This window comes from Hoplias malabaricus, chromosome 10 (assembly GCF_029633855.1).
Source record: "Hoplias malabaricus isolate fHopMal1 chromosome 10, fHopMal1.hap1, whole genome shotgun sequence".
NCBI classification, from domain to species: Eukaryota; Metazoa; Chordata; class Actinopteri; order Characiformes; family Erythrinidae; genus Hoplias; species Hoplias malabaricus.
In genome coordinates, this window is record NC_089809.1 from 30,630,654 (window position 1) to 30,649,487 (window position 18,834).

At 39.5% G+C, this 18,834-nt stretch overlaps 4 protein-coding genes across 6 annotated transcripts in view; 2 read left to right on the plus strand and 2 right to left on the minus strand.

The window, feature by feature from the left end:
- The window catches only part of osbpl10b (oxysterol binding protein-like 10b), a 51,827-nt gene extending 48,752 nt beyond the window's left edge, over positions 1-3,075 (minus strand). For 2 of the 3 annotated variants that reach the window (XR_010804437.1, XM_066684108.1), the window contains exon 1: positions 2,481-3,075. Coding sequence is in view for 2 of the 3 variants with exons in the window: in XM_066684108.1 (XP_066540205.1) it covers positions 2,481-2,701 (221 nt within the window). In the remaining variant the exon portion in view is untranslated. The remainder of the gene's footprint in view (positions 1-2,480) is intronic. The other variant, XM_066684109.1, reaches the window with a different exon arrangement.
- Positions 3,076-4,218: 1,143 nt separating this feature from the next.
- gpd1l (glycerol-3-phosphate dehydrogenase 1 like) lies at positions 4,219-12,595 on the plus strand. Its single transcript, XM_066682823.1, has 8 exons — positions 4,219-4,355; positions 5,188-5,365; positions 5,543-5,683; positions 7,646-7,784; positions 8,277-8,389; positions 8,824-9,060; positions 9,194-9,300; positions 10,754-12,595. Exons 1-8 carry the CDS (start codon positions 4,312-4,314, stop codon positions 10,848-10,850), a joined length of 1,056 nt encoding a protein of 351 aa, XP_066538920.1. The 5' UTR covers positions 4,219-4,311; the 3' UTR covers positions 10,851-12,595.
- A 1,090-nt stretch (positions 12,596-13,685) lies between these two features.
- kiaa1143 (KIAA1143 ortholog) lies at positions 13,686-16,025 on the minus strand. Its single transcript, XM_066683750.1, has 3 exons — positions 15,832-16,025; positions 15,214-15,358; positions 13,686-14,557 (listed from the first exon to the last, which is right to left on the minus strand). Exons 1-3 carry the CDS (start codon positions 15,937-15,939, stop codon positions 14,352-14,354), a joined length of 459 nt encoding a protein of 152 aa, XP_066539847.1. The 5' UTR covers positions 15,940-16,025; the 3' UTR covers positions 13,686-14,351.
- A 286-nt stretch (positions 16,026-16,311) lies between these two features.
- On the plus strand, positions 16,312-18,455 carry tmem42a (transmembrane protein 42a). The gene is made up of 3 exons (XM_066683183.1): positions 16,312-16,600; positions 17,696-17,842; positions 18,054-18,455. The coding sequence occupies exons 1-3, from the start codon at positions 16,421-16,423 to the stop codon at positions 18,192-18,194; spliced, it is 468 nt and encodes a 155-aa protein (XP_066539280.1). The 5' UTR covers positions 16,312-16,420; the 3' UTR covers positions 18,195-18,455.
- The last annotated feature ends 379 nt before the right edge of the window (positions 18,456-18,834 follow it).

The window sequence follows — 18,834 nt, forward strand, 5'->3', positions numbered from 1 at the left end:
ATGTCTAAATCATTACACACACACACACACAGCTGTGTTGAGTTGTACACTAATCTCAAACACACTCAGTTTACTGATAACAATGTTCCATAGAGTGTCACAAACACAACCAACGGGCCTGTTTGATATTGTTTAAAAATCAATGCAGCTAGAAGTGTGTTTTCATTTGGAATGCAGTTCACACAATGCTACTTGATGCAATATTAGTTTACATTAGCACTGGTTCAAAGCTTAAAAAAAAAGAAATATCTGTTTGTAAACATTTCTTAGCTGATCCAGGGTCATTTTAAGACTGTGAAGCTCTTGCCTTCATTACCAGTGAACCATGTTCCACAGTTTCTAGCTGCACTTTGATGACATAAAAAGGGCCAATCATCAGTGGCAGCTCTTAAAAACTAGATTGTTTCTCTTGGGTTTTATAATGCAACAAGCATCATCAGGTCAGAGATTAATACGTACTTTATACCAGATTAAAGCAGAAAATAAATGGAAATAACCAAGTCAAATCCCCCTTGTCAATAGTTAAATAGGCTAATGAATCAATGAACTTTAAACACACCAAACACAAAGTGTGTCATGCTGTTCGGAGCCATTCTGAAATTAACTGAATGCAATAAAGTAAATAAAGACAGGCATCTTCGCATATCTGAAATTGAATGAGGAACTTGAATTGAGGTGTCAAGTCATAATGTGTCCTGTCATGTGCCAGGGACACTCACATCAGTGGAGGGTCTGGGTCACAGAGCACAGACACTGCACAGCTGTTGAGTGACACGAAACATGTTTCCAAAGCGAGCTTCAATTGATTGCATATATATATATATATATACACACATTTAATTTCATTTCCAAAGCTGACACTTCATCAGTCAATCCTGAACACAACCTCTCCTTTAAAAACTGATGCTTCACAATTTTAACTGAATCAAACACCTCATTTATAATAAAGATACACTAGAAAGCTAAGCAGAATCTCCTCCAACACTCTACTCCTTCGTTTCATTGTGACAGGATTGGAACAGATTTTTTCCAATACTCACAATCCAGCATTCCTGCAGAGAATGGATTATTACCAAACAAATCCCAAGGGTTAGTTGATGTAATGACTTACAATATTTTCCATTCCGTTTTTGATTTCCTTCTGTATAAATCTCATTTCATCTTTTCCAGGTCACAGTGCTACAAGTTTTCTCCCTCTCTCCCTCTCTCTCTCTCTCTCTCACACATACACACACCCACACCCACACATCCAGAGTGGTGTATGGGTGAATGTGTGTTGTGTGTGGGGCATTTGGGAGACAGTGCAGTGAGCGTATAACTCGCTGATCTTTGGGCTCATTATATGGCTGGCTGCTTTCCCTATCGATTGCGAGGCAAGGCAGCGGCAGGGAGAGAACATTAAGGGGGTGAGGGATTTCCTATCACAGATGAGTCATAGTCTGTCCCAGATGAAAGGAGCGTAACTAGGGCTGTGCTGCATTCACTCATGCAGTATGCAGAGCCATGAAATCCCCACCTTCACAAAGAACAACAAACCACACCACTATGAATGGGAGGCTGGAGGCTTGTGCATGTCAGACATTTGAATGTACATGTAGTAGGTGTCCTCCACTAAATATCTTGGCCATCGGAAGGTTTGCACTTGGATGTATTCAGCCTATGATAGAACTGTTACTCCCCAAAAAATGACAAATGGCAGAAATATATGAGGATAGCAGTGGGAAAAATTATAATATCATATTGTTACACTACGGTATTATGGATAAAACCTATTGTAAACACTGACCAGCTGCATGTTGTTTTTCTTGAGAGCAGAGTTGTGTTTACAAGGATTTAATGCAGTGCAGTATGTGAAATTATACTGTGCATTTATAAACGTAGCACTGTGCTCCAACTTTGATAATAAAAATATTTGATGAATATCAGCTGAAATATACGAGAAGGTCGCTGTATCTAATAAAGAGAGTATTAACCATAATATAAAACTAATGTTTCTTGTACATGTGTAGAACCCAAAGCCAACGTACATCATGGGAAATCAGAAAAGAAATAATAATATGAATGCGTTTTGGAAGGAAACCCTTAAATACATGACGTGCTAACAGCATCAACAGGGAATCATGTAGAAAGGCTGTGCAGTAGGAAACCCACAAATACACGTTCACTTCAGTCACGAATCTCTAAACACTGAGGGGAATTCAGTGGGCAAGTTAGGCGTGTTTGTGTAGGGAGGAGTGGACATGAAACTAAATAAAACTGTTTACTTTATAGCTAGCTTATATTCAGGACGGGCATATGTAAATTCAGAGCCGTAAGAACAGGAAAACGAATAAGATGGATGGGGTGTTCAGACGATGAGCGAGATGAGAAAATAGATTGAAATCAAGGTTGACGGGAAAACATGAAAAACACTGAGGCTAAACTGCTGTAAAAGTTGACTCAAGCAAAGTGAAAACCCGCCAGAGAAAAGAATTGGCTACCTGTTCTGCCAGCCTTGCAGTAAATTGGTGTATTTGTTGAGAATTCCCTCTAAGTGTCGCCTGTGGCTGTGGGACGGAGCCCCGCCTCCTCGCCCGGGGCTCGGGGAGCTGCTGCCCGCTCTCAGCGCGCTGTTCTCCGGCCTCGGTGAGGACTTCCCCCGCTCCACCGTCGCGGTCCTGCTGCTCCCGCAACGCGACACTCCTCCACACGTTCTTTCCATAACTCGCACTCAGTCCAGGAGGAGACCCGACACAAACACCGCCATTTAAACCATAAAACAGCAAGGCAGCAGAGGAGAGAGCCAGAGATGAAGAGAAGAGGCTGATGGTGTGAGACTGTTTAGAGCGCTCAGTGTGTGTGTGTGTGTGAGGAGCTCAGCTCCTCCCCCTCCTCCTACTACACTAACACAACCTCAGAGGATGTCCTCAGCTCTGAAGACAAAGTTTGAATCTTTTTAGCTTATTGAATTAAAGCCATAGTCCTTCACAGGGCAACACACACCCACACCTATAGACACTTCTCAGTCGCCAATTCACCTACTAAATGTGTGGGTCAACCTTAATTGTGATTTAGTCACAAAAGTAACACTAAAATACAGGTGGGGCTTCTGTGTGGCCCAGCAGTCTTAATGTTAGTCTTTTCATAGGGAGATTCCCAGTGCCTCAGCCATCAGGGCAGGAGTCATAAGATAGCATAACTGGTTTTGTTCTCTGGGCATGTGGGATGTCCACCTCCCTCCCCACATCACATGGCATGGTGGCAACCAACACAGGCAACTGTCAGCTGATGTGATAAACCTGGGCATGGAGACGGGTGTTAAAATCTGTTCACTTTGAAAAACAACAAAATATATAATTTGACTAAGGGTGACCAAATGTTTGCGTACAACTCTATAACCTTATGTGGAAGATGACCAAAAGTGTAGATATTCACATTAAAGTGGATGTGCTGGTCAAAGGCTTTTAAATGAATACGATGAATAAAAGGAAGACGTTGCAAACATTTTTCTTCTACAAACTTTAAATCAAACAAACCCCAAATCCTACAATACAAAGAGTTACATTACCTCATTTTTCTCTGAAATCCCCTTCATGTAAATATTATTTGATTAAATTTACTGAAAGCACCAATAAAAGCTAGCTTCAAGACAATATTGTTAATGACACACACAAATACTACAGCATAAACAGGAATACACATCGTAACAATGTTTAAATATACACAAAGCCATTATTAATGTTAGTAAATTTCACTTTGAATTTTGTAGTCTTATCATTCTGTAGTGTGTTTTAGTTTGTATCTAACCCAACAGGCAGAAAATGAAGGTGGCAGTTGTGAATGAGGAGCACTCTCTACAACATCCACAGCTAATGTGACCTTGAGTGAGGCGCCACCAAACTGTACATAACATAGTACTGCATGTGTGTGTTTACTGCTACATATGGGTTAAATGCAGAGGAAAAACTTGTTTTACTTTATACAACGGCAATGAATGCACGTCACATTTACATTTTTCCCCAGTATATCCATGTAGGTTTTTCAAATTTGGAATTTCCTAAATAATAGTAACAGTGGAAAACATTTTAGTTTTTTGGAGGCACAATCATTGTGTAATACAATAGTTTACATTTATGCCATTTTTATATTAATAACACGTCACAACTACAAAATCGAAAAAACTACAATCCCCTACATCCTTTTCCTGGGGCTCGTTGATGACGAGAGTAAAAGTGGCCGCACACATTCAATCCCACCCTCTCAGGAGTGAAAAGCGGGTCCTGAGCCCTGCAGCTACTTTATCATTCCTCTGGTTAGCAGGAAGTATCTGCTATGGCTGTACCGTTGAAAGTGTGCATCGTAGGGTCAGGAAACTGGTGAGTACACGACATTATTCCGACAAAGTCCCTTTCATGTCATAAGTTACAGGCTACAGCTCATACAGCTGAGAATAACTTCAGTATCTAGAACTGGAGAACATGCATTTACTCGGTAAAAATAAGCGCAAACATGGACTAAGTAATACATTTCTTATTGCTTTACCCTCTAAACCGAGCTGATATTGGTTGGATATATTGACCACACCTTCTCTAACAGTGCACTGCTCACTCGCCAGTAAACCCTAACCCTAGCTGCAGAAAACGTTTAACATGTACAGCGATGTGCACTGTGTTTGAGTTGAATTAATAGACAAAATGTATGCAACACTAAACTATATGGCTGTATGATGTGTATATATTTTTGGTCGGTACCATCACGAGTTTCAGTTTTAAATACATATGTGACAAACACCTGTATTTACAGGTTCAGAACTACTCTATCCTTAAATGATAAACGGTTACACAGTACTACTACTAATACGTTTTGATTATTACTGTCAGTGTAGTGGAAATATGTGAAGCAGTAACATCTATTGTAACAAATCACTTGCATCATCATAAAGATTAAAGGAACACTAGGTAATATTTGGGGAAGCAAGGGGATTGGTTTCCTACCCTCTTCCAAAAGTTACATAGTGCTGTTTTTTGCAGTGCTGAACCCTGCATAACAACGACTGAGGCTCTGTCCTCTTTATCAAAAGACATTACACGTATATCATCACAACCTGAAATTGTTACATGTTACATGTAAATGTTACATAGTATTCCCTTTAAAGAATTAAATGTGTTGGCTTACATAAAATAATGTAGATTTTCTATAATAATGTAGGGGCTCTGCCATTGCAAGGATCATTGGCAACAATGCACAGAAACTGCAGCGCTTTGCCACCACAGTCAAGATGTGGGTGTATGAGGAAAATGTAAATGGAAGGAAGCTTACTGACATCATTAATACAGACCATGAAAACATCAAATACCTCCCAGGTTACAAACTTCCAGAAAATGTGGTAAGTGCACAGTGTTTTTTAAATGTTTCTGCTACTTTAAACTGTTCTATAATTCAATAAAATGAAGTGTAACTGAGCCCTCTGAGTACTACTGATCAATATATGCTGTAATAGGATATAGTTTACAGTATTAGTATTAGGATGTAACCTTCTTAATGGCACTCCATCTGTCTGCAGGTTGCAGTGCCTCAGCTGAAAGACGCCGCTGAAGGAGCAGACTTGCTGGTCTTTGTGGTGCCTCATCAGTTTATCAGAAAGCTGTGTGATGAGATGGCAGGCTGTGTTTCTCATAAGGCTCGTGGAATTACTCTCATTAAAGTAAGGTTTTAAAGATACCCTGTATCAGATGTTGTTTTCTGTTTGGATGTATTGGTGCAACAGAAAATCTTAAGATATTTGCCTAAATTTGACATGGAATACCTGTTTTCATCTCACCTCTAACAGATCTAAAGCAAGCTGTAGGATCAGTGACTCTCAATGTACTGTCCAGACACACCAGACACCATTTTCTTTGAACTTAAATGTGCACAGGAAGCAGCAGATGTCTCATGCACATTAGGAAAAACACCCTGGTGCATCTTTAATATATTACAGTATAATCCAAAATTTTATAAAAATAAGTTTGGATTTTCAGTAAATCCATTCAAAAGTGAAACTCATATAGATTCATTACTAACAGAGTTATTTATTTCAAGTGTTTATTTCTTTTAATGTTGGTGATTATAGCTTACAGCCAATGAAAACCCAAAAGTCATTATTTCAGAAAGTTAGAATATTATATAAGACCAATTTAAAAAATGATTTTTAATACAGAAATCGTCTGCATGTTTGGGACTCTTCCTCTTGACAATACCCCGTCGACTCTCTATGGGATTTACGTCAGGTGAGTTTGTTGGCCAGTCAAGCACAGTCATACTGTGGTTATTAAACTAGGCATTGGTACTTTTGGCAGTGTGGACAGGTACCAAGTCCTGCAGGAAAATGAAATGTGCATCTCCATAAGGCTTGTCAGCAGAGGGAAGCATGAAGTGCTCTAAAATTTCCTTGTAGACTGCTGTGCTGACTTTGGACTTGATATAACACAGTGGACCAACACCAGCAGATGACATGGGCTCCCCAAGCCATCACTGATTGTGGAAACATCAAACTAGACCTCAAGCTGCTTGGACTGTGTCCCGCTCCATTCTTCCTCCAGACTCTGGGACATTGATTTCCAAATTAAATGTAACGTTTACTGAAAACAAGACTTTGGACACTGAGCAACAGTCTAGTCCTTTTTCTCCTTGGCCCAGGTAAGACGCTCCTGGCGTTGTCTCTGGGTCATGAGTGGCTTGACACCAGGAGTGTGACAGTTGTAGCCTGTGTCCTGGACACATCTGTGTGTGGTGGCTCTTGAAGCACTGACTCCAGCAGCAGTCCACTCCTTGTTAATATCCCTCAGATTTTTGAATGGCCTTTTCTGTTCTCTGTTACTTGTGCACCTTTTTCTACCACACTTTTTGCTTCCACTCAACTTTCCATTAATATGCTTGGATAAAGCAGAAGGGTGACTTCTGGACATCTGTAAAGTCCTCAGTCTTCCCCATGATTGTGATGCCTACTGAACCAGACTAAGGAACCATTTTAAAGGCTTAGGAAACATCTGCAGGTGTTTTATGTTGATGTTTCTACTTTTCTGAGATAATGACTTTGGGCTTTCATTGGCTGTAAGTAATAATCATCAATTCGTCATGTAATGGTTTGTGTCATGGGCGTGCCATAAGGCTGCATGTATTAATTAAATTCTGTGATGTTACCTCATCTTCATTTTGTTGCCTTGCACATTCTATATTAATATCAACACTACTTTTTAGTTTGTCTCTCTTTTATATTTCTCCTCTATGCTCCAAAAATATTATGATTCACGATCAAAACAGAGGAGCATATGTCTGTATTTGTGTGGCTCATTGAAAATGCACCATATGTTAGCATAATTTGAGTCAAGTGTGGGCTTCTGGCAGACTGACATTTGCTGTATATTTTTTAGCCCTAGTTTTGCTTTCGTTTCTAGCTGTGTTCAGTGTTTAATCACTAAGTTTACTTTGTTCTCATTTGTGTATTTTTCAGTCATCCTGTGCTATTGGTGGTGCGGTTTCGTTTTATTCTATGTTTTCCTTCCCCCTGTTGTCACGCTTTTTTATTTTTTCCTCTCTCCTCCTTATTTCATGACTCATTAGGCTGAGAGCTTCTCCAAGATGTTCTACTGACCAGCTGCACTTTTCTATTTCTTATTCTCTTTAGGGTGTTGATGAAGGACCAGAGGGGTTGAAACTCATCTCTGATATCATCAGGGAGAAGATGGGCATTGATGTCAGTGTTCTAATGGGGGCCAATATTGCCAATGAAGTAGCAGCTGAAAAGTTCTGTGAAACCACTATTGGTAAGAGAACAACCTTGGTTACCAAGTACAAGTACTGAGTAGTAGCTGATCCAGGTACTTGAATACCTAAATTGCACTCTCTTACATTCTCAGCAGTCATAATAATACAATGGAAAAAAATAGAACGCTGGCACAACACTGTGTCCAGGTATAATCCGCTTTTCACTTTTGCACAATGTACATGTGTATAAATCACTACTGAAATGTGAGAAGTCTCGCATGATAATTTTAAGATTAAAATGCCCACAAATGTTTTTAAATCAGAGGTGAACACATTGGATAAAATGGACCCCAGTGCCCACAAACAGTGAGCAAAATGAGTCCATCATTCAAAACGAAAGTAAAAAGTCACCTCCACCCTTAACATATACAAGTGTGGACCTCCCTATGAAATGAATCATGGTCCACATAAACAGTCTGACAGCTTGCATCTAGGCAGGCAACATATATAACAGAAAAGTACTTGATATGGTTGTTTTTGCACATCTACAGGGAGCAAGGTGTTGGAGAATGGACTACTTTTCAAAGAGCTTCTTCAGACACCCAACTTCCGCATCACTGTTGTGGATGATGCTGACACGGTAGAGCTGTGTGGAGCCTTGAAAGTAAATATAAGTCATGTCTCATTGGCTGCTTTCCCAAGAGAAACTAAGCAAGCAGGGCTTTAAAAGCAAGGCATCTGAGCTTAAGCCTATGTGATTCACTCTGTTGAAGAACCCATTGAAATGTAAAACTAAATACAGATTGTCTACAGAGTATCTTTTAGAAGTCCATCTTACATCAGTATTTTAAATTAAAGCTGGAAGAGTGCACTTGAAGCTCCAGAGGCATTCTGTTCTTTACTATGCATTGAATTGGGCCATAGATCTATTTGATCAATTTGGAATAAACCGTTTTATTTTAATTCAGCTGGTGCTTGCTATGATTACATTGTATTAAAGAGTATGAAGACTTGGTCCTTTTGTTCCTGGTTATAGAACTGTGCAGTTATATTCCAGACACTTCCTTTCTACTTCTGAAACTCCTAATTTTTTCCCAGAATATAGTGGCAGTGGGTGCTGGTTTCTGTGATGGCCTTCATTGTGGAGACAATACCAAAGCGGCTGTGATCAGACTGGGGCTGATGGAGATGATAGCTTTTGCTAAGCTCTTCAGTAAAAATGGTTCAGTGTCCTCTGCCACTTTTTTGGAAAGTTGTGGAGTAGCTGACCTCATCACCACTTGCTATGGTGGACGCAACCGTCGCGTGGCAGAGGCCTTTGTTACCACTGGCAAGGTCAGAAATACTCAGCTGTGTCCTGTCGTATGATGATGTGTATTGGACGTTTCACATAAATCGTACATGTTAAATATTTTTATATAAAAGTGCTGATTGATGAGTGATATTATGAAATTGTGCTCTTTTTAAGAGTATCGAAGATCTGGAGAATGAGATGCTGAATGGTCAGAAGTTACAAGGACCCCTAACCTCTGCTGAAGTTTACCATATTCTCAAGCAGAAGGGTCTAGTGGAAAAGTGAGTGCACCTGAATACACTTTGAAATTTTTATGTTTACAAATAGTATTTCCTTGGTTAAATATTGGATAGGTCAAAAATATTTACCTTGGGTTGGCAGTTTTATTAGGTGTATTTTGTGGCGTTCAAATAGTCAAGCAAATTGATCAGTTTATTTAAACTCTCATGTGATGTGAGAGGCTAATGCTATCAGGAAATAAATTTATTTGGTGGATGACAGCTTAGTTGGAAGCAAAATCCCAATAGAAATTCATTCATTCATTATCTGTAACTGCTTATCCAGTTCAGGGTCACAGTGGGTCCAGAGCCTACCTGGAGTCATTGGGCGCATGGCAGGAAAACACCCTGGAGGGGGCGCCAGTCCTTCACAGGGCAACACATACACACATTCACTCACACCTATGGACACTTGAGTCACCAATCCACCTACCAACATGTGTTTTTGGACCGTGGGAGGAAACCCAATAGAAAATGTATTATTATGATTTAGTGCCCTGATATATAGTGTCCAGAAAGAGATCTTCAGTTTATTATCTTTGAATGAGAGCTGAGTTTAGTAAGAAGGGGAATGCTGCAGAACAGAGACCAAGAAGGAGTACTTAGGGGAGTAACCTGTCCATCATTTTTTGGATCAGCCGATCTAATCAGAGCTTGTTAATTCAGCCCCCAGGGTTTTCCTAGGTTGGTTTGTCCGTTAGCATGTGAGGTGGAACATGTATTTTCTCAGTGTGAACTCATGACAATTAGTAGATATTTTAAAAGTGCATTTTAAATGTTGTGGTGCTTGCTTCTGTCTTTAAATCTTTTATGTTAAGTCATTTATAAGGTCTTTGGTTAAGTGTGCTGTTAATGTGAGCTATAACACATAGTAGGAGGAGGCCAAAACACAACACAAATAACCCAAACTTGCCTTAAAATCATTGTTTGATTGTAAAAAATAAATCAGTTACTTGAGACTTTTGATGGGCTGTGAAAGTGTTTGCCACCAAATGTAGTTTTTATTAAGGGAGGAAAGAAAAAAAAATTTGAATGAATGAAAGTTCATGCTTCTTTCAGCAGGGCTTTGTTGTATAAGACTTATTTGTCACTAATTTGTCTCTGCTTGGTGTACACTGAACCAAACAATGACCAAACGTTTGTAGTCACCTAATATAATTAGTGAATTCGGCTACTGAACACACAGCATGTATAATCTCCATAGAAAATTATTTAATGAAAATGGATGCTCTGAAGCAGATGCGCATGAGCCAAAGGTTGCAATGCTCACTGCCAAATTTGACATACAACCTTTGAGGAGACAATTGCTGCAGCAAAGGGGGTTAAATAAATGCATAAGTTTGATTTCAGAAGAAATGCTGGTTGTTCACAAACATTGTGCCATGCACACAATTAAGCCGTAAATACTTAAAATCAGTGTGTGAACTTTATATATAAACTTTGCTTTTTGTCCTAGGTTCCCCTTGTTCACTGCAGTTTATCAGATCTGCTTTGAGGGAAAGCCAGTTCAGGACATGATCTCCTGCATGCAGAGCCATCCAGAACACCTCTAAGAGCCTCACAGAAAACTACACTCAGGGTGGCTTCACCACCAAGACCACCAGCACCTCTGCTTTCCCTCCTATGGGTAGCCTTGTCTCTCTCACTTCTCCTTAACACCCTCCATTTCTGAAACCCTTTACTCCAGCCGTTACATCGTCTTTGGTGCAAATACTACTCCTGGACTTGAGGCTGGGGTTCTCTCAGGGTTTAGTTTTGAACAGGTCAAGCAGTGGTGTAAAGATGTAGCTTTGTTAATATCACTTCACTAAGAATATGAAGAATCAACAGATATCATCTGGAAGGTGCATGAAGCCATACCTGATATCTACTGTTGCCTTTTTTGTTTTGTTTCTTTGACTGCCCTCTTGTGGAGGGTCCTAATTACTGGTTTATGAAAGTTAATTTCACCTTTAACCCCCCCCCCCTCCAAATCACCACTACCAAACGTGTCATATCTTCTTTTTTTTTTTTCTTTTTTTTTCCTCTCCTCTTCTCTCCCCCTTCTTAACCTTCCAAAGTAAAGCTGCCAAATGATGCTTTTGTCCAGCAGATGGTCAGAGCCACTGACGGTCACGTTTTATCAAGATCTGCAGAAGGCAGGAACAGTATGCTGCTGATACACTCATTGGTGAAAGCCTAACACACACATACACAAAACTTTTGGGGACCATTATGTTGTTCATTACCAACGTTTTCCCCTCTGGACAAAGATTTTGAAATAGATTTAATACTGACCCATCACTCTGTTCTGAGATCTCTGTGAAACCAGCGTTGAAATATTGATGTAGTAGAATATTTCTAACCTTTTTAATACTTTTACAATTTTTAAGGGCCTTGATTACTTTTTCATGTATTTTATTTAAAGGAGCCTTTACATTTACTTTTAATCATAATACTTTACTACTCCAGTGTTAGACACTGCCAGTTACACTAACTTTTTTTTGTTACTCTAGCAAAGGTTGAGAGGGATGTAAAATAGGGCAAATATTTTCACAGGAAAAAAGAGTCAACACAAAAAACATGTAAAGATGCCTTTAATGGTCTCTTGGTTCAAAAGCAGATTCCAAAAAGTATTTGGGGGGGGGGGGGGTTGCTTTGCTGATTGCCCTCTTTAGTCTATTTCTGTTGTAGATGATTGTATATCGTGTCTCTGTTCCACATAAATGGGACTGATTTCTGTCGATTTGCCTTCTGCACATAATATTAGGAAGCAAGGGAATTTAGCTGTGGTTAAATGTATTGAGAGCCAGTGAATCCGTCTTGAGTTATGCATGTCAAAATATTGCTTGCTATGAAATAATCACTTTTTAAAATGTGAAAGATTAATTGTAGCGTCTTATTTGTTGTTGGATAACTTTCCAAAAACTAGTGCGCACAAATCAACAAACAATTGGCTAATGACTGTAATTTCTTTTAGCGTACTTTGTTTCCTTTAGTTTTAATGCCTAATGTAATCCTGATTTGAAACACCCTTCAGATTTATTTTACATTCTTTACTAGGTTTTGTATGTCATTTCATACACCTTTGTCTACTGTGAAGCAAGAATTGTTTTCTGTTTCATTATAACTTGAACCAGAAGGAGTGCAGATTTTGCTCTGTTGCTTTGTATCAGCAGATGTGGATCATGGTCAAAGTCAGTAGTTTCCGGTCCTCAGACTTCACATTTTAAGCTTAATTGTTGTATTGTCTCTGACATGTTTAATGTTAGTCTTTATCACATTGTCTAGCTGATTGTTAAATAAAGTTTACACAGAGATGGCATAAATGCTTTACACAGTACTGAGAATCATTCTTTATAGTAACTGAAAGCGGGTGCTTGGGGAGTATGGGGTACTGGGCTCTTTGCTACGAGCCATCCAGTCCCTGTATAAACAGAGCAGGAGTCTGGTTCGTATGGCTGGCAGTAAGTCCGGCTGGTTTCCAGTCAGAGTTGGACTCCGTCAGGGCTGCCCCTTGTCACTGGTTCTGTTCATAACTTTTATGGACAGAATTTCTAGGCGTAGCCAAGTAGCGGAAGGTGTCCAGTTTGATAGTCTCAGGATTCCATGTCTGCTTTTTGCGGATGATGTGGTCTTGTTGGCTTCATCAAGCCAGGACCTCCAGCTCTTGCTGGGCCAGTTTGCAGCCAAGTGTGAAGCGGTAGGGATGAGGATCAGCACCTCCAAGTCCAAGGTACTAAGTCGGAAAAGGGTGGAGTGCTCTCTCCAGGTTGGAAGTGAGATCCTGCCTCAAGTGGAGGAGTTTAAATACCTCAGGGTCTTGTTCACGAGTGAGAGAAAGATGGAGCAGGAGATTGACAGGCGGATCGGTGCAGTGTCAGCAGTAATGCGGGCTCTGTACTGGTCCGTTGTGGTGAAGAGAGCTGAGCAGAAAAGCAAAGCTCTCGATTTACCATTCAATCTACGTCCCAACCCTCACCTATGGTCACGAGCTTTGGGTAGTGACCGAAAGAACGGAACGAGATCGCGGGTACAAGCGGCTGAAATGAGTTTTCTTCGGGTGTCTGGACTCTCCCTTAGAGACAGGGTTAGGAGCTCGGACATCCGGGAGAGACTCGGAGTGGAGCCGCTGCTCCTCCACGTCGAGAGGAGCCAGTTGAGGTGGTTCAGGCATCTGGTCTGGATGCCTCCTGGACGCCTTCCTGGTGAGGTGTTCCGGGCATGTCCAATGGGGAGGAGGCCCCAGGGCAGACCAAGAACACACTGGAGAGACTACATGTCTCGACTGGTCTGGGAACTCCTCGGTATACCCCTGGAGGAGCTGGAAGCAGTGGCTTCCCCTGCGACCCGGATAAGCGATGGATGGATGGATGGACAAACACAGTAGGGACCTTGAGATAAGTACCAAATTTATTTATTTAAAAAAAAAAAAAGACTTCTAATGAATCTCAACTTTTGAGAACAAATCACATTTAAAAAGCAAATACAGCTTCCTCATAGAAGCTATACTGGTATGTATCTCTGCTTCTGGCAGAAAAGTTTGAGAGTATAGGGCAGCACACAGTCTCTGCAATACATTAATTTACTAAAAGCCCTCTGGTGTTCCTGTTAAATATGTACTTTTACCTTTTCAGTGTCGCAAATATGACAAAATACCTTAAATATCAAATGTGGCTATTTTAGGGATATGGGATTCTATTGTTATTATTATTTCGGTCACTGACATTTCATTTGTTCCTCATGGTGTGAAAATGACCCACATTAGCAGAAAGAAATGAACAAATGGCTAATAATCACATTTAAAATTCTTATAATTTAATATTAACAGTGACGTCTATATTTTATGAATCATGTACATTACTGATAAAGGTCAACTCAGGAAAACTGGTGTCCAAAAACCTTTATAATATTGTCATTTTAAAAACGTAACTTTATCAGTTTAAAAAAGTTCCACCATACCATCACAACCTTAAATGTTGACCAGATAAGGGTTGGTGTCTGCACGTTATATTTTGTTATATGCTAATTTCAGTGCTTTAATACTTTCAAGAAACTTCCTAGGTCAGTTTAGATCAGTCTTCCTCCTCATCATCATCACCACCAAAGGACAGTAGGCTTCTGTTCTTCACTTTCACTCCAGATTTTGTTTCCTTCTTTGTTTCCTTATTCTCAATCTTGTTCTTCTTGCTGGAGCTAGCTGTAATACCTTCAAACTTATCAGAGGAGCGTTTAACAGGTTTCTTAAATATGATTTTCCCATCAGCAGAAGCTTCCTCATCTGTTGAAGAAGCAAGAGTATTTTAGTGAAGTATGCCACCTGTGATTAACTGGTAAATAACTGCCCACAGACTTCTCGTATATTACCTTACATTTATCTACAAAACCTGTAATATCCATAGAAAAGCACTACTAATAAAGCTGGACACTCTGGAGCAGCAACACATGAACTCTGAATCACAATGCCCAATGCAAAGTGTCAGTTCCCAGTGTATAAAGCCCCCAGTATTGGTCTGGAACAGCATTCTCTGTTTTGATGAAGTGCTATCCATTACCGCTGGGATGGACTGGAGTGATATGTTTGACCCAACACCAACAATTGACCTCTCTTAATTTCTAGTATAATATTACATGGACAAACTTGCTATTATTCACTTTAATTTCAGAAGAAACACTGGATGAGTGACTGTCACACAGCTCATGGACATTTGTGAATAAATGGTATACTTCCCCTTTAAAACTAACACGAAATCCTTTAAATTTTATTGATTTGTTTATTTGTATATGCACTGTAGAAATGGCAAAGTATTCTCCTTTAGTTTGAACAAGTATAACTTGGTATCAGCATATCAGGCTTGGTATAACTGCATCATATTAAACATAAAATGAGTGGTTCTGCTCATGCATATTAAGTGTGACACAAATATAAATGTTTACCTTTCTGGGAATCTTTAGTGTCTTGTTTGATATTCTTCACCTCTTCGGCACTCAGGTCTCCTTTATTTAGAACCACAATTTGTGGCATTTCATCCTCTTTGTCACTCTCCCCGCTGTCCTCGTCTCCTGTCGGCATCTGTTGTTTCTTTAATGAGACAATCACAAATTAAAACCTGAACCTAGAGTGGGTGCATTAAAGTGTTCAAAGCTTATCAATAAAAACAGCTGTCTTAATAAAATTAATAAATTATTTATTGCAGCTTCCTATGGTTAGAGTGATTCCCAGTGATTAGAAATGTACTAATTTTAATAAACTGAGGTAAATTGTCCTTCACAATAGTTTGTTTCAGTATTTTTGTTTACACTGTAAAACACCGTTTTCCATAAAATATATATAAATATTTAAAAATCTGTCTGCCTTAAGCTAATTCTCATGTAAGACTGTCTGAAAAGATGCCGTGTATAACACAAGACATTGTCCCTGGCACGCTCTTGATTGTTTAAAAGCATGTTTTAAACGTAGAAAAATCATGTTTCATGTATTTATGGGGGCTATGCTACATAACACACCAGCCCTGCTATGGAAACACTGACAAATACATGCTAATGGCTAGATACCTTTGTTTCAACGGTGGGTCCCTCTTTATAACCGACGTCGTTTTTGAATTTCCGCAGAAATGAGGGCTCAGACGGTTTCACCCACGATACGTTTCCTTTTTTATTCATTATTACAGCCACAAAAGCAAACCGAAGCAAAAGCTGTCCGTGTTTAGAAACGGGTTTAAACTACTGATCAAAGCGGACGTCATCAACAAACGCCAACCCCTAGTGTGTGATGTAGTGTCTCAAATAACACCCTGCTCCTTCTGTAGTGCACTATGCAGGTTCTGGAATAAATGGAATAACGTCTTGTTCACGCACAAACTGATTTATGATCGTTATTTACATCAAGACATAACCTGCAGGCCTGCAGTTTGTAGTTTGTTCCTTATCTGGCCTTAGAAACATAATTTCATTTAATATGTAGTGCACTATGTAGTGAGTAGGGAAGCGAATTAATACGCAGCCCGTGTTTACGTTTCACACCAGGAAGAAAGGGTTCACTTTCATTTGTTTTCACATTAATGCGGCTGTTAATCCTGGCTATAAATCACAAGCATCGGTATTATCATGTCTTGTGTTGTAACGTCTCAGTAAAGGAAGAGTAATGCTGGGTGGGGGGGTGTACGCGGTGCTGAGTGGTTTTCTTGGAGCCGCTGCGTCCTGCTGCGGCAAACTGTCTCTGAGCGAGAGAGGCGTGAGTGCAGTGTGTGAGAGAGCGCTCAGCTCCACTCTCTACACCAACATCTACACCACTGAGACACACTCCACTGCTGTCTGCGAATGGGTGAAACAAAATTCTTCACTTGGTTTAGTGAATAAAATTTAAATGAGCACTGGATATATACTTTTAAAAAATATTGATGTATTTGTGCCTATTTATAAGTGCACCTCAAGAGATGAAGAATCATATTGATTTGTAGTCCCTGGATTACTACGTTTTTGCTCAATAGAGTAGATTACATTCTCCCACTGTTTTATGGACATTGTTCCATAGTATTAAACATGTAATTTTATTAGAAATAAATAAATAAATAAAATTTTAATTAGTTTGAAAATGACAACTGAGAAGAGTTTATTCATCACTGCAATCATTATGAGTTCCATGAAGAATAAAGGGCTGCAAGCAGATATATATATATATATATATATACACACATACAGGGGTTTGACAATGAAACTGAAACGCCTGTCATTTTAGTGTGGGAGGGTTCATGGTTAAATTGGAGCAGACTGGTGGCCAATCTTCATTAATTGCACATTGCACCAGTAAGACCATGTGCAGCCAATGGTTCAAACATTGTATCTTGAAGGCGGTGCCGTGTATCAGGACGACAATGCACCAATACACACAGCAAGACTGGTGAAAGATTGGTTTGATGAACATGAAAGTGAAGTTGAACATCTCCCATGGCCTGCACAGTCACCAGATCTAAATATTATTGAGCCACTTTGGGGTGTTTTGGAGGAGCGAGTCAGGAAACGTTTTCCTCCACCAGCATCACGTAGTGACCTGGCCACTATCCTGCAAGAAGAATGGCTTAAAATCCCTCTGACCACTGTGCAGGACTTGTATATGTCATTCCCAAGACGAATTGACACTGTATTGGCCGCAAAAGTAGGCCCTACACCACACTAATAAATTATTGTGGTCAGGTGTTTCAGTTTCATTGTCCAACCCCTGTATGTATGTATATAATATATGTTCTTGGGGATAAATTGTATCCAAAAATACATGAGTTTTAGTTTAGATGTTTTAAAATGTTGGCTTTGTTGAACTTAACATATTAATACTTGATTTTTATTGAATGTTTAATAGAAAAAATTAATAAATAATCATAAGAATCAACCAAATAGTTTCTAACTTTGCTGTTACCCACAGCTCCATATTCCCCTGAGAGTGGTGTGTGGACTCCTCCTCTTTGTCTGCAATGCTGTAATGTGGACTTTCTTTGCCAAAGCTTTGAGACTCTCCTCGTCCTCTGCTCAGGCCACAGTGACCTCAACTGCTTCTAACTTCATCTCTTCTGTGAGGCTTGGTCTGCACTACAAACTACAATAATACATCAGTATAATTTGGAGAAAGCTTATAGCATTTACACATTTAAACCAGGTCCTTTATTTTACAATACTCAAGCATAACACACGTTTGATCATTAATACAGTAACATTTATATTCCTATAATTATATAGATTATGTAATGCCATTTTAACAACACATACCTTTTTCCATTCTTTAGGCATTTCTTGGATACTTGATCTTTGGGGAAAGCCATGACATGCTCTGGTGGACTGGCATCACCTTAACTTTACTGGGGCTCTTTATATTGCATGGATTGTCCTCTCAGGACCGACTGTTGAATGCAAAAAAGGAAGAATGAGCTTCCAGCTGTGGAGAAACCAAAACAGATGCAAGACCATGTGGAGGATAGAAATAATTTATACGCTCATCTGAGGTGTCAAAGACTTCTGCTGGTTATTTACTTATCTGAGTGAATTACCATGTAGCACATTGTAATGTCTTTATCTACAGGAACATGTCAAGGTTCAGGGCTAAACACTCATTCAAATTCATTGGATTTGTTTTTTTTTGGTGATATAAAAATATAATTTGTTTCCGTCTGTACTCCTATACAATGACTTTTTTCATTGAAAACTAAAGTATTTTACTTCATAATACTATATATATATATATATAGACTTGTTGCTGTGTTGATGGTCTTCTACTGGTAATTCTATTATCTGTTAACTGTACTTAGTTACGTGTGCAGCAATGAACTTTTTTACATGCCTATTATCAACCAGCCATTACCATACTGACTGTGACACTGACGATTTTAAAGCCAAGCTGTGGAAGTCACAGCAGTCTTTCAAATAAGTACAAATACATATACTAGAAAATAACTTAGCCAAACACTAATTTCCATCCATCCATCCATTATCTTTAACCGCTTATCCAATTTAGGGTCGCGGGGGGTCCAGAGCCTACCTGGAATCATCGGGCGCAATCTTTTTTTTGAG

What these genes read in the sequence shown, in the direction of transcription:
- gpd1l (XM_066682823.1), top strand. Translation starts at nt 4,312, where the DNA reads ATGGCTGTACCGTTGAAAGTGTGCATCGTAGGGTCAGGAAACTG. An exon ending in AGCTGTGTGGAGCCTTGAAA is followed by an intron (nt 8,390 to 8,823) that starts GTAAATATAAGT and finishes ATTTTTTCCCAG; the next exon opens with AATATAGTGGCAGTGGGTGC. An exon ending in CCTTTGTTACCACTGGCAAG is followed by an intron (nt 9,061 to 9,193) that starts GTCAGAAATACT and finishes GCTCTTTTTAAG; the next exon opens with AGTATCGAAGATCTGGAGAA.
- kiaa1143 (XM_066683750.1), bottom strand. Translation starts at nt 15,939, where the DNA reads ATGAATAAAAAAGGAAACGTATCGTGGGTGAAACCGTCTGAGCCCTCA. An exon ending in GACCCACCGTTGAAACAAAG is followed by an intron (nt 15,359 to 15,831) that starts GTATCTAGCCAT and finishes GTCTCATTAAAG; the next exon opens with AAACAACAGATGCCGACAGG. An exon ending in CACTAAAGATTCCCAGAAAG is followed by an intron (nt 14,558 to 15,213) that starts GTAAACATTTAT and finishes CTTCTTCAACAG; the next exon opens with ATGAGGAAGCTTCTGCTGAT.
- tmem42a (XM_066683183.1), top strand. Translation starts at nt 16,421, where the DNA reads ATGCTGGGTGGGGGGGTGTACGCGGTGCTGAGTGGTTTTCTTGGAGCC. An exon ending in CCACTGCTGTCTGCGAATGG is followed by an intron (nt 16,601 to 17,695) that starts GTGAAACAAAAT and finishes TGTTACCCACAG; the next exon opens with CTCCATATTCCCCTGAGAGT. An exon ending in CTTCTAACTTCATCTCTTCT is followed by an intron (nt 17,843 to 18,053) that starts GTGAGGCTTGGT and finishes TCCATTCTTTAG; the next exon opens with GCATTTCTTGGATACTTGAT.